Source organism: Protopterus annectens, chromosome 7.part1 (genome assembly GCF_019279795.1).
Source record: "Protopterus annectens isolate FY-2018-M chromosome 7.part1, PAN1.0, whole genome shotgun sequence".
Classification (NCBI taxonomy): domain Eukaryota; kingdom Metazoa; phylum Chordata; order Ceratodontiformes; family Protopteridae; genus Protopterus; species Protopterus annectens.
The window spans coordinates 281,305,593-281,320,639 of record NC_056740.1 but is presented as its reverse complement, the minus strand read 5'-3'; the positions used below and the strand labels follow the sequence as shown (position 1 = coordinate 281,320,639).

Genomic DNA, 15,047 nt, shown 5'->3' with positions numbered 1-15,047 from the left:
CAGGGACTGAATGGTTTCTGTGAAAAATGAATTAAAGGTGTTGGCTATTTCTCTAGGATCTTTACCAATTAGTTTTTCAGGGTAGGGGTGGTGGGTTTGCCTGGATGAAGGAGGTGATTAAACCGCCCAGAAATTCTTTGGGATTATTCTGGTGTTTATTTTGGAGGTGACAGTAATACTGTTTTTGTCAGACAATACGGTGATTTGGTTGAATTCTAAGTTGGAGCTTGATCACGATCTAGTGGGGGGGGTTTTTCATTTATGCCAGGCCTTTGTCTCGATGTTTAATTTTGGCTTTAGTGTCCTTTGTTAGCCAAGGTGCAATGCTAACCTTAGTTTTAGTGAGTCAAGTATTCTTAGGAAAGTGTTATTGAAATATAACACACTGTCATCTAAGGGTAATGTTTAGGATGGACCAATTACATGCCTTAAGATCTGCAATGAATTGGTCCTGTTCCTGACTAGTCTGGATTGTGGTTGATTTGAAGTAGGACACTTGTGCTTAATAATAAAAGTAATCAGGTGGTCACTGGGTCCCTGTAGTATAATTCTTTGGGGCCTTGTTTGTAAGTATCCAGTCAAGGATGCTCTCTTTGTTGGGCACTACCCATTCTAGTGGGAATTAGAATATTCTGCGAGAAGCCATGTAAGTTAATGGGGAGAGGATTTGGGAGTTCGGAATAGAGGGCCCAGTTTATATTAACATCCCTAGTATTATCGCTTAGTTTGGAGATAGTTGGTGGCAAGCCAACTGAGGATTAGTTCTAGGTTTTCAATATTTTTGCCTGGTGGTAGATAAGTCACTATGAGATTAATACTTTTTTGATTATTAAGGTGAATCTTTAGAGCCATTAGTTCAAGGTTGTGGGCTTTTGGGGTTGGAGTGGGTTCATGGTGATGTTCAGGAGTTCTTGAACATAACAGCTATTCCCCACCTTTTCTGGTTATTTCATCACCCCTAAGGATGCTATATCCAGGTGGGATAATTTCTTCATCCTTAGTGCATGGTTTAAGCCATGTTTCTGATAGACACATGATGTCAGGGGAGTGAGTTGCAAGCAAGGCATGTAAGCTGTGAATCTTATTATTAATACTTCTAAGGTTGAGATGGAGGATGAGGAGGGAGCCCACTAGGTTTCTGGTATCTTTCAGTGTTTTGGGGTCTAAGTCAGAGTTGGGACCTGGGTTGGGGTGGATATCACCATATCTTGTGATAGATTTTTTTAAGTAGTCAAGTATTTTTTGGAGTTTGACTAATAATTTTAGGGTATCTTTTGTTGAGGGCACCTTTGGGTGGCTGAGGGTAGGGTGATTTATTTTAGGAATCTGGTTTTTAGCATGGTAGTGAGACGGAGGGATGGGTTTGGAGTGGTTATGAGAATGAATGGAGGTGTGACCTTTAGAGAGATGGACACCTGTTAGGGTTAGGGTTTCATATCTGGTTAAGAGATAGGAAACAGTAAGGAGGGAAGGGTAGAGAAACTTTTTGTCCATGATTTGAAGAGGTTAGTGAGTGAAGTGAGCTAGGGGGTTTCGTAGGAGAAACCAGGGTGTGGGAAGAGTAGGAAGGGAGGTTAGCAGGTGGGTGGAGATTACCTAGTCAGAATAGACTAACAAAGAAAGTGAGGGAGATGAGTGGGTGGGGATAGCCTAATCAGTGTAGACAAGCTAGAAAAAAGGAGGAGATGAGTCAGAGCACAGGAAGGTAGTGATTGGTTGGTGGAAAAGGGAAGGGCTTAGTGATCTAATAAATGTAGAGGTAGTGGGGGAATAGGGGTAGGGGGGCAGGGTGGAGACTTGAGCCAAAGCGGGAGCGAGGCTGCTTGCCGGGACCACACAAAAAGTGTTCCCCCTAAAAGGTAACTGATGTCGGTATGTTTAATTTTTTAATATCTTTACAATGTTAGTTTCCGTAGACCTTCCTGGGTTTAGTAGTAGGGCTTTTAGGCTGGTGATAATATCCAGTTGCTGCCTAATGTATACAGCAAAATATGTAACAAATACTAGTACTGAAATTAGGCAAATTTTCTTTACCCTGAGTCTCTTTAGGAGATTTTTAAGTCAGGTTCTTTGGGGGTTAGAGAAGGTGTGTGCATTCGCACTGGGAGTCCAAGGAGTCAACGACAATGGCAGGGTTATATGCTGCTGTCCTCAGTGGCAGGGGGGGCTCTATATATAGAGAGAGAGGAGAGAGAGAGAGGGGTTTAGCAACAAAAGCAGTATATCCTTATATAGTTTGCTAGGTTCAGTAGTCATAGAGCAGTCTTAATATTGTATGTAGAACTGTGCATAAAGTAGGAGACAGTATAGTTAACTTCAATACAATTAAAACAGTACAGTATTGCAATATACACTTATGTAGTATCTGTTAGATGAGCTGAGGTAGGTTATTCCAACTATTACTTTACTGAGGCAGACATGAGATAAATCACAAAATAGCTTCAAGCATGTCCCACTAAACTAAGGAGTGTAACAAGGACAGAACAGTACAATCTATCAAATCAATGGCACAGTTAGGCCTCATTAAATGGTTTATACTGCTCAATTCTTAGGTGATGTAGAGCAGGCTACACAGCATACAGCTCATCTGTATGCTGGCTGCCAAAGCAGATACCTCCGTATCTGAAGGTGTAGACTGTGAAAGTGAAAATAAGCTTAAACCTGCTTTGGCTCTTTACATACGACTTGTAGTACAATTAAAATACATTCGCTAAGCTTTCCCAGTTGTTTGGTTGGCAATATTGGGATAGCGCTGTCTAAGTAAGCAAACAAGCCCTAAGGCTTAACTACACTACACCACGAGGCATCTCGCTCGTCAAAGGGAAAGGGAAATATACATGATCACCGATATGTGCTGACATGGCATCCAGGAACTGGTGCAGTACCCTGGAGGCTGATGCCTGTGATATCCCCATTATATCACCAGTTGGTCTCTGGAAGGTACCTGTTGCTAGTATTCTTAGGCCAACACATACCTTGGTTTCCACTGGGATGGGTTCCCCTCTGTTGGTTCTGTGTGTGAGGCATGGCCTGCACAGCTCAACAATTTGCTGCAGGAGGTCTTTGTCCACTCTATAGCGCTCCACTATCTCCAGCTCATGTAACCCCTGGTAGGTGACCCTGGGCCTGTACACTCTTCTCCGTCTCCTCACTGTTGGTTGTCTGGCAGCATTTCCATTGTCACCACCCTCAGCAAGACTCCTATGTCTCCTTATGACAGCTATGGCAGCCCCTAGCATGTTTGGTCTGAGTGGAGCTTTTTCAGTTTTCACTTCTACTAGCTTACTCCTGTCTTGCAGTGTCTCTTGAGAGAAACATACTGCAATGCTGTTTGCAGTGTTTTAAGTGCTGGGCTGAGCTTGTATTCTGCCTGTGTAATTGCCTGCTTCTAATTGTTTTCACCTGCTACCTCTACAGGTATTCCCTGCTAGTTTCCTACTATTTCTTCTGCTTCCTTTTCCTCTCTGTTTCCTCAGGGGGGAGCAGCACGTATACCAGCGAAAACACGCTCACAGTGGCTACCACGAGAGCACACATGCTTACACAGACTAGAATCTGCTTATTCGGGTTAACACGTGCGCACACCAGCGCAAACAGGTTTACAGATCTTTAAACAGGCTCCTACATGCTTACTCTGCCTTACACGTGCGCACTCTGTCTTACTTGCTGCTCCCAGCGAGCACACGCGCGCATGCATGTACAGCAAGAAACTTTGGTGTTGGCCACAGTGTACACCTTCCATTTCTTGACTTTCCCATGCTTATCTGTTGACACTCCTCTTTTTCTGCTGTGTGATTGACATGTTTCACATACCACTTTGCTCCAATGAGCTTGATTTCTTCCTGACATTTCCCCCTGTGATGTCACCTATCTTCTACTCTGTTACTCCCCCTTATCTAACTCTTACACTACACGGAATGTGCTCATTTGCTATGTGACAGTGTGATTCACTATCCTACCACTCATTTACATAGGATTGCCTACTAATGCTTAGTTACATGTCTTACACTCAGCTTCCCCCCTTAGCAACCACTAGACGGTGGCCATGTTGTTTTTGGTCTGCTAGTCCCTGCATTGCAAATCCATGCATTACATAAAACCCACATTTGTGGGTTTCAAACCTTTATTTTTATGTTTTATATAGCGCAGTCCGTTTGCGCGGGGCTGCGCTGCATTTAAACATCGCTGATCTCCGAAAACAAAATTATTTTATTTCATGTTTGCATCGGGTTACCATGCCAATGGCCACATATTTGGCCATTGGCATGCTCACTGCAACATTTGCACACCTTATTTGGAGCTGTCATGGCTCCATTGTGTTATTTGCAGTAACGTACTCAGTTGTCAACTGAGTACATTTCTGCAACTAACACGACTCTTACACGGGCTGGTTTCAGCTTCGTGGATCGCTAATCTACCTCATTTGCATGCCTTTCGGCTGCAAGTGGGGTGATTAGCATATCCACTCCCTGCCTGTGTAAGAGTCATTTTAGTTGTCTCTTACATGGGATTTCGGGCTGTTCCTGGATCGCAATGGCTGCATGGAGTCTTACATGACTCTTAGACTCCGTGCAAGTCATCGTGAATCCTGGTAGTCTGTAAGACAGCAATGTTTGGAATGTCATTTGTTGTGCCAGTATGGAATGTCAAGTGGTTAAGCTGCAATCTGTAATAGGGCATAATGGGTAATGCTTAAAGGAACAGACAAGATTCATGGCTCTGGAACAGACATGATTCCTGGCTCTGGAACAGACATGATTTCTAGCTCATGAAGGGTATTTAGCAATGCCTGTACCATTGCTAATGCAACCTAGCACCCATATACTTTGTAATAAAAAAAGCCATAATCATTATAGTCATCAGATATAACATGTTTGCATAACCAATAAAGAAATCTTTCTGGAATATTTGGCATGTAGTGTTTTACTCACACCATGATGAGTTCACCAAAGGGATAACTAAGCACAGTAGTATTAAAATGCAGCTTGCTGAATATTCTACTGACCTTTATTACTATTATTTAATTTAGTGAAGGATAATTGTTTAAAATCTTTTAAACAAATAAATGATATAGAGCTAATTTATCACTGGTGGTGAGAAATTGTGGAGTATTTTGTCTACGTTAGAGAAAAGTTTACTTTGCAGCTTTATTTTTCCAGAACAAAATCCATTTACAGGTTTAATGATGTACAGCTTTTTATGTTGGGTGATGGGACATGAAATAAATTTTATGACAACAGCATGTGGTTCTGTTTTAATAAACCTAGGGTTGTTTTTTTTTTAATTTCTGGTTGACATGGAGTGTACAATAGAAACATATTTAGACTGTATAGAGGATTCATGGTGATTCCTGGAATCCTTTGGTTTGTGATTTCTTTGGCACTTGGTCTACAGGCTTTCAAAACATGTCATTCCTGCCATCAAATGGATATTCATTTAATATTTGTTAATTGGATTATACTCACCACATGTGCGATGTTTCTGTAGCGATGTGGGTGCTTCTGTTATTTCAGCATTTTTTGGCTAGAATGTAGACTTTTAGTTTGACATAGTGCAGTATAATCAGTGCAAGATGTGCTGGTTATTTTCTGTTTTACCTAATTTTACATTCAACAGTTACTTAATGACTGGTTTGTGTTCAGCTTATAAACTAATAGTGTACATGGGAACTGAAATTCCAAATCCATTCCATACAAGATCTATTTTATTAATCTAGTTCACATACGCTGAGATCAAGGGTTTGACAATATGTTGATGTTACAAATTCTCAACATGAAAAATGCTGGTTACTGTTTTAGAGTCTGCATTACAGATAATGTACATATTCAGAAGTAATTCATTTGCAGTTTTTTTTTTTTTTTTTTACAAAAAACATGTAACTGATTTTATTAAGTGAATATGTTTTAAACAATGAAACCGCTTTGACATTTCTGCTGAATTATCTTTTGGAGTTAGTAACTTGTACAAGAACTGTTATATATCAAAATATTCAGAATCTTTATTTTCCAAGTATGAATAAACATTTAAATGCAGACTATGCCTGGATCACTCGACATATTTGCTTTACTGAAGTGAGTAAAATGAGTTATTGCCATTGACAACATTGCTAGACAAACATAAAATGTGCCACACATGATGCTGAAAGATATGTCAAGTAATCAGAGTTGCCTGATTTTAATTACATATCTGGCAGTATTTCATCCATCTTTTTTCATATAGTATTATGCTGTCTAAGGTCCTTTACTGTAAAATTCTTATCTAGGTATCCATCAGTAGTATTACTGTACATGTCATAAAAGTCCCGGTCATCTAAACTAGCAAGGTCTTCTTTTGATGCAGAACTGAAAGTAAGATTCCCTGGGCTGTGGGCAAACAGCTGCCTTTTGGTTTCTGCTGCCATGTCTAAGAGGTCAAAGGAGTCACTTGACAAAAGACTGTCATCGCTAATAACACTTGGAGGACGGCTGAGAATCTTTGGCCGCCCCCCACTGGATAACAACAGCTCATTAAAAGAATCAGACAATGATATGGTAAAATTGTCTTCTGCAAGTTCAAGGCTGGTTGAAAATTTTCCATTACGTTTAAGAATTCCCTTCCGATGGCAAATAGCTTTGTCTGATTTAATGACTTTCTCTTGCTTTGCTACTTCTAAAGATGAATGTAGTGGCTCCCCTCTTTCTGGTGAAGATGAATAACCTGATTCCCTGTGACATGTTTTCTTCAGAATCCCTTTTTTTGGCATTTTAGTCAGAGTATTATTTAGTTCTGTCGGGGCTTTATAGAAGCCATCTAGTTCATTTAAGGTTGGTGAATCTGCTTCCTGTACAGCTGAACTGCAGAGGTGAGACAGACTTTCATTGAAAGTGGAAGGAAGAAAGGCACTGTCAAAACTGCTTCTTGCTTTCAATATTCCCTTTGGTTTCTTCTCTACAGTCATAGAAACAATTACTTGCTGTGGGTGTTTCATATCATTTTCTTTCTTTGATTTCTTCAAGCAACTTCCATACTTTTCCAGTCTTCTAAGAGGAGAGCTGTGACTCTTGGAACTTGTTTCCTGGTCAGATTCATCTTCCTTCTCCTTTGGCTGCATTTCCAACTGGGGTCTGTTTTGCCAGTCAATGTATCGAGCCAGTAGTGGGGACTGACACTCAGAACTAGAATCACAGTCACAGACTGAGTCATCATAACCCCAGTTCACCCACCAGTGGTTTGCAATATCTTCTATTGTTGCTCTTCCCTCTGCCTTTACATTCAACATCCAGTCAATCAGCCCACATGCATCTGCCAGTGGCAAAAAAAAAGTGTCAGTATAATTATTTCTCCCGTCTTTATGAACAATTGCTTTGTTTAATGTAATAATTGTTAACCAGGTGAATGGAATGATTGAGAAGTGTCATGTTTCAGCTACAACCTGAGCCAAAAACAGCAGAGGTAAAATATATGTGCTAATAAATCATAAATCAGCAAAAGTCATATGAATAAATATAAAATTGGCTATTATTATTGAAAAAACATTAAGGCATGCAATCATGTAAATAGGGAAAAAAATAAAAATGAAAACAAAAAGATAATCCCTAAAAGTAATAACATACAATAAAATGCACATCAAAAATGTTTAAAACTGCATGAAACAACAGTAAATGAGTGAGGATTCTTCAAAGCTAAGATGCTCTATAAGTAAGGTGCTCAAAAAATAATCTTCAAGACTGCTCAAGTTTACCTGAACACTTAACAAATACTGGTGAGTCCTAAGCAGTAAGAGCAAATGCAGAGAATGATCTTTGTGATATTTGATATTTTAGCCTTTTGTGATATACGATCTAGGCCTCTTAAGGACTGTAGTACAACGTGCAGTAGATCTAGGGAAATAAACAAGTAACTATTTAAAATGTCAGGACTTGGACTGCCAAGTTATGTGGGACTATCAAGTCTTGAAATATGGAGACTGAATGTTTGAAATTCTGGGCTTACATATGCTAAGCCTGAGATTGCCATTTCTCAAAATTTTCCCTCTTCTCCAAGGTATGACGTTCTCAGAATTTAGGGAATGTGGTGGTCTTGCCCATACATTAGATGGAGCAGGGGGACTTGCTCCCTGCAGAAAACAAGATAAAAGCCCCAAGAAATGTTGGTCCTCTATTAACAAAATCTTGTACCCTGGAACTCCTACTGCCCCCCAATCCCTACCCCAATAGCTCTCCCACAGAAACTGCTAATAAATATAACTCCCATTTTATAGACTTTTTTACTGTCCTTACACAAAATCCCATACAAACTCACAACTACCGCAGTAAGGTTCTCATATCCATTAAACCTTTTTTCTCCTTTAAAAACTGTCTGTACCTCACATACAAAACACCCACTCAGTAAGCTCAAACCTGCTCACAACCTACGTACAGAATATCTAAAGCTTGCAACTACTTCCATTGCTTATCCTGTCTCCATCTCAATCAATAAATCCATTCAAGAATCACATCTCCTGTCTCTCTGGAAAAAATTCTACATCATGCCTCTTCACAAAGGTGCAACTTATCAGAAATAATGAATTTTAAGCCTGTCACTATCTTATCTCCCCTCTCTAAAATTCTAGAAAAGTGCATACATCAGCAGATCTTGAATACCTTCTTCAAGAAAATCTACTTAATTCCTCCCAGCCCAGTTTTCACCCACACCAGACCACAACAACTGCCCTGGTTGCCTTCTTAGACAACATCATCAAAGCTAGAGATAACAATAACTTGGTCTCGTCCCTGTTTTTAGATTTCTCTTAAGCCTAGTCTGACACAGTCTTTCACTCCAAATTAGTCTCTAAAATGTCTGCACTTGGTCTGTCTAAGAAAATACTGGTGGTTCGAAAGCTACCTTTCTCATTAGCATTAGCAACAGTCTGTAAAATGGCTCTCTATATACTCCCCTTTTCCTCCCAGTTAATAACAGTGTGCTCCAAGGCTCTAACCTTGGACCTTTTCTCTTTAACATCTTTATTAACAATTTTCATACATCTTCCCAACAAGTTTCCCTCATCCATTATGCTGGCGACTCCACCTTCATCTGGTCATCAAACATTCTTCCCCATTTACACTCCATTGCTCAAAATGTCAGTATTCACAGTGCAGGGCTTTGCATTTTTGTACTGATGATCCATGAAGAATGAATGGCTCTATGTGGATATGCAAATCCCGGACAGTGAACATGCATACAAAGATGGGAAGAAGTTGATGTAAACACTCAGCTCTATCACAAAAAGTAAAATTCTTAAGACATAAGCTACAGGTGGAAGGCTGCTACACTGTTAAGGGGCTTTACACATAGCCATGTGAGTTTGATTCAATATATAAATCTGTAATGGCCTCATCTGCATATTAAGTGTGTAAATAACTTACACCAGTAAGCAGCAGTTTTCAGGGAGAATATGGAGATGCAAGGGGAGATCAGTTGATGCTTCTTTTACTGAAGAGTCACTTGGGTATATGTTTAATTTTGGTGCTTGTGCATACCTGGGCAGTTTACTGAAGGGGTAACTTGGGTGAATGTTTCATTTTGGTGCTTGTGCATAATAGGGCATGCTACTGAAGGGGTCACTTGGGAAATGTTTCATTTTGGTGTTTGTGAATACTAGAACATGTTATTGAAGGGGTAGCTTAGGTGAGTGTTTCACTGTGGTGCTTGTGCACACTAGGGCATGTTACTGAAGGGGTCACGTGGGGAAATGTTTCATTTTGGTGCTTATGCATACCTAGACATTTTACTGAAGGGGCCGCTTGTTTCATTTTGATGCTTGTACATACTAGGGCATGCTACTGGAGTGGTCACTTTGGGACATGTTTCATTTTGGTGCTTTTGCACACCACACTGGGGCATGTTATTGAAGCAGTTGCTTGGGGAAATAAATCAAAGTGTCAGGGAAGGGCTTCTCCATACTTGGTCACACTGTGGAACTGATAGATGGGTAAAATAATTTATTGTGTCATTTTAGTGCTTGTGCATACTTAACAGAAACTAATGAAGGGGTTGCTCAGGGAAATAGTTCATTTTTGTGTCATGGAAGTGCTTGTGCATACTTGGACAAACTTCTCTAGGGATGGCTGGGGGCAAGTTCAGAGACTGCAACTCTAATATCAAAGGTGAAGCATTGCATTTAATAAGGTATGTTTGTACTGTGCAGATGTCGGACTATGAATTGCAAAACCACCTCATTAGCATACAATGCTTCACAACAGTCCTAATTTGCCTCTTACTATTTTTAAGGCCTTTTGCTTTAGTGTAAATGGCCTCTATGAATCTCACCTTTGCTATGCTCATTTACAAGTATCAGGAATACCCCTATTGCATTTGTGCAGTCAACCATGAATACTGTCCAACTCTTCCTAAATCCCAGTAAAACTAAGCTATTATTATTTCTCCCCAAATCTCTAACACCTCTCAAAAACATCTTCAAAATAACTTCTCTTGATCACACAGATACAAATACCAAATTAATAGGTATCAGAATTGAGGATCAACTGAAATTTAATCTTCATATACAAAATTGTATTAAAAACACATCAAAACTTGATATGTTCTACAGATGCAAAAAAAAAAATTCCTCACCAACTCCTCCAGAGTCACACTGGCAAACACATACCTTTTACATTCTCTACTGTATGCCTCACCAGTTCTTAGCAATATTCAGATCTCCCTCATCTCAAAACTACAACTATGTTATAACAAGGTAGCTCCATTTGCAACTAATCTAAATTTGAAAACATTAAACTGGCTTGAGCTGTCCAATTACCTCAAGTGCATTCAACTTCTACTTCCCCACAAAATGATACATAATCCTTTCCACTGTCCATCCATTAGTAACATTCTCAAACAGTGCCTTCTTAACTGCCTACTTTGCTCATATGAGAATCAGCTTCTTGAAACCTATTTGCCAAAACATAGCACAAAGTTCATACTCCTTCATAGTATCCAAAACCTGGAACAAGGTTCCTGTGGACATTAGATCAACACCTACAAGTCCCATTTTTAAACATAACCTAAAATAATATCTTTTCAATTCCAAGATCTGTTCTTGCCTTTCTCCAGGTTAAACTGACCCTTTTATTTTTCCCTTCCTATATTCTTTGCCTTATACATACATGCCTCTCTGTCTTCCTTTTCTCTTCCATACTCCTTCCTCCTTGCAATTTTCTATGCACCCACTATCCCTCTCACTGCTCTTAGCACTCATCCTTACTTCTCTCTCATTTCCTTCTATGTCATCATATTTTACCCTGTTTTTCTCTACCTTCCTTTCACCTTTCTTAGACAATAATATTCTTCTTACTGTCAAGTTTCTGTTTCTGCACCTCCTATACCTTATTATTTCTTCTTTCTCCATAATATTCACAGGTTCATAGGCTCATAGGAGATTACCAGGCTAACAGCCCAAGAGCCCTCACAAGCCTAGCCATATTTAACACGAGTTTCCCAATTTTCAGTAGCTAGGTGAATGAACTTCAAAGAAGTATGAACCTATGCTATATTATCTAATACCGACTGCCTCTGTCCATGAGGGACATGGGTGTCACCCCAAGAGTAAATTTACGATTATCCATCTATTGATCTAGGTTATGCTTGAAGAGGGTCAGAGAAGGGGTTTCCTTCTAGTGAATGGGAAGCTGGTTTCAGAGAAGGGGTAGTCTCTGAGAGACATATTTATCTCTCCAATATGATTTATTTATGTCAGAGGCTAGGTTAAGGTCCCTGGAATGACTGACCTTCATGCAGTTTGAGTTACAAATGTGCAACACTTCCATCAGGACTGGATCATAGACTGCCTTGTAGGCCAGACACAGATCACCTCTTACTAGTCTGTAGGAGGCAGAATACAGTGATAGGGCTCTCAATCTTTCCATGTAGGACTTATTTTTTAGGGTCTATATTAGATCACCGAACACTTAAAAAAGTAAATGGTGATTAATCAACCCTGTGTAAGTGAAAGCTTTCAATTTTGAAATGTCAGAACAGCGATTTTTTTCCTAGGGAAAAAAATTGCTGTTCCAACAACAACAAAATAAAATACTTTAAACATTACATTAAGTGGCTGGCTTCCCCCTACACCCTCCCCGATGTGGGTGGCTGCACCCCACACCCCCCTACTTAAATATACCAACTCTTGAGACCGCACTACAGTGCCAAAAACGGGCAAAGTAACGAAACGGCCAAGTGAATTCTTTCCCAGGGAAAGAATTTGCTTAAAAGCCGCTTCGATATTTTGTTGTTTCAGGCTTTTGAGTTCGACCAAGATGCATTCGAGAGAATGCGTCTTCGGTCTTCTAATAGGGAACCATTTTTTATATCCTGTATCTTCCTGGTGAGAACACTCTGTGGTTGCTCCAGCTGTTGCAGATGTCTGGTGAGTACGTGTGAGAAGGTGCATTGTACTCCATTACTGGTCTGATGAGGGAAGAGTACAATGGAATTATAATGTCCTTTGATCTGAATGCCATGCCCTTACCTATGAGTTGTGCCACATAGGAGGACTTTCTCATCACTGTGGATGCATGGTGGTCGAAGTTCAGATTATTATCAACTTGAGTACCCAGATCACATACCACTGGGTCTTCTCTTAGGAGGGTGCTGTCTATATCAGAATTAGCTTGGGTATTTGCTTCCCCAAAGGGAATAATTATGTATTTTTTTGCATTTAGTTTCAATCCATGGCTCTGGTACTAATCATTTGTCTGCATTAATCCTTTCTGCAGTATATTAGTATTCTTGGGGGTTTCAGTGATTGCCCCCAATTTGAAGTCACCTGTGAACTTGGTCAGCCAAAGGCTGTCTACATTTGCCTTGACTTCTGAGAAAGAAATACCAAACAGGAGAAGGCCTAGTACAGAACCCTGAACCATATAGTACACCTGTGGTGACTGGCCTCTTGCTAGAGGTGAATTCACCCACTTTGACAGTATGTGTCCTATTACTGATCCATTTGGCTACCCACCTAGTGACATAGAAGTTTATGCCTAGTTGAGAGAGTTTAATGCCTAAGTGAGGAATAGTGTCAAATGCCTTGGCCAGGTCAAGGTAGGCGATATGCACAGTCTTTCCCTCATCTGTGGCCTTGGTGAACTTCTCAAAGAAGTCAACCAGATACAGAAGACATTATCTATCCTTAATGAATCCAAGCATGGTTGGGTTCAGAGTCTGGAGATTACATATGTCCTTGTTGATAAGGTCCATGATGATTATTTCCATGGCCTTACAGATGATGCTAGTCAGGCTTATGAATCTATAATTCCCTGGGTCAGTTGATGTTCCCTCCTTATGCAGAGAGATGACTGTTGCTGTCCTCCATTCTGCCGTAAACATAGCCTGTCTGGAGGCTGTGGTTAAATAGGGATCCAAGTAGGTCTGCTAGACCATGTTTACGTTATTTAAAAGGCAACATGGGATGTTGTCAGGGCTCATTGATGCTGTGTTTTTAGTCTTAGAGAGCACAGAGATGACTTGCTGTCTTGAGATAATAGGCTGAGGGATGGTAGCAAGTATACTTTGGGGCATGACCGGTGGGGATAGGGGGATGAAGTTTGATCCAAGTCCATTAGCTAGCAGTTTGGATATTTCCTCTGGTTGAGTATGAGTGGTGCCATCCACAACCAGATCTGTGAATAGCTGGGTATTCCCCTTAAGATTCTGGATGTAGTTAATAAAATGATTTGTGATTTTCCTTGGCTGAGGAGGCTATTTAGGTTCATAGGTTGCTTGCTTTTCTGTCAAGACCTGGGTTTAATCTGATTAAGCTGATTTTATACAACTGCTTAAGTTGCTATACAGGGTATTGGTCTACACCTCTACATAGGATTCTGCGTTTTCTGAGTTTGGGGGAGCTTTGAAATGTCATATGCCATCGCTTAGTTGGAAATAATTTGTCTTAGAGAAATTCTTTAGCATTTTTTTACCTTGATTGGGTATCTGGCCGTATGTTTAAACCATTTTATGGTCCAGTCTTACCAAAGAGGACATTACACAGGCATGGGGGTGCAACACTACCCTATGTTAGTAAGTACTATGTCCAGGATATCTGAGCCCAGAGTGGGTGTGCTGACCAGCTGTTCCAGAACATTTTCAATGACAGCGTCCAAGAACCACTGAGCCTGTTAGTATTTACGTATGTTCTTCAGTCATTGGTAAGATAGTCAAAATCACTCATGAGTAAGGTATTGGACCGCATAGTGAGTGACTCCAATAAGTCCAGGTATGCAGTATGTTTTCCTGGTTCATGGTGGGGGACCTATAGCTAGCGATGATGTGGTAGGGGATTTTGCCTATGGTTAGTTAGACATGGCGTAGCTCAAGGGAATCTTACTGTTTGTCCAGTCTTGAGGTGTACTTATGCTTTATGGAGACAGATGCACCTCTTCCTTTGGTTCTTTCTTGCTCGGTTAGTGTTCTGAATGTATGGAAGGTGTTGTAGCTTTGCATGGACAGGGTGCTTTCTGTGGCTTTGAGCCTTATCTCAGTGACTGCACAGATGTCAGCATCTTCCAAGGTGAGGAGTGCTTCTAGGGAGTGTGGTTTCTTGTTTAGATTCCCAGTATTGAGCAGCTCTACCTTGAGCTTATCAAGAAAAGATTTTGTTATGCTGGAAGGCTGGTTACTTTGACACTGTCTAAAAAAGGCACTATAGGGCTGGCTAAAGTATTTTCCAGTATCAGAAATCCTAGAGGAGACAGGTGCAGACCATCTCTGGCAAAACAGTGTGGCCTGTCAATCATGTCCTCGCAGGTTGACAAATTTTGGATCCCTTTGGACTGACACAAAAAGTTAAGCCAGTTGTTAAAGTCAGTCATTTTTTGTTTGTATTATGGCATCATCCTTGGTGAAGGTAGAATGCTGCTCAAGGCTAGGCTCATACTTGCCTGTGACACAATAATCTGAGAGCTCAGTCATGTCTCTCTTCATATAGTCCAGGAAGGATTGTCTCAGTTCATTCCCACCCACAAGGACTATGAAGGAGTCAGACTGGTACCTGTGATTGAGTGACTTGAGTACTTATGTGATTTGATGGATCTTGGCAC

The 15,047-nt window shown here is 40.4% G+C and overlaps 1 protein-coding gene across 1 annotated transcript in view; it reads right to left on the bottom strand.

Annotated features, from left to right (window-relative positions):
- Window positions 1–5,686: 5,686 nt before the first annotated feature.
- Window positions 5,687–15,047, bottom strand: part of LOC122807732 (NUAK family SNF1-like kinase 1) — a 721,770-nt gene continuing 712,409 nt past the window's right edge. The window contains exon 7 of the mRNA XM_044078715.1: window positions 5,687–7,281. Within this exon, the coding sequence (XP_043934650.1) occupies window positions 6,212–7,281 (1,070 nt within the window). The 3' untranslated portion in view covers window positions 5,687–6,211. The remainder of the gene's footprint in view (window positions 7,282–15,047) is intronic.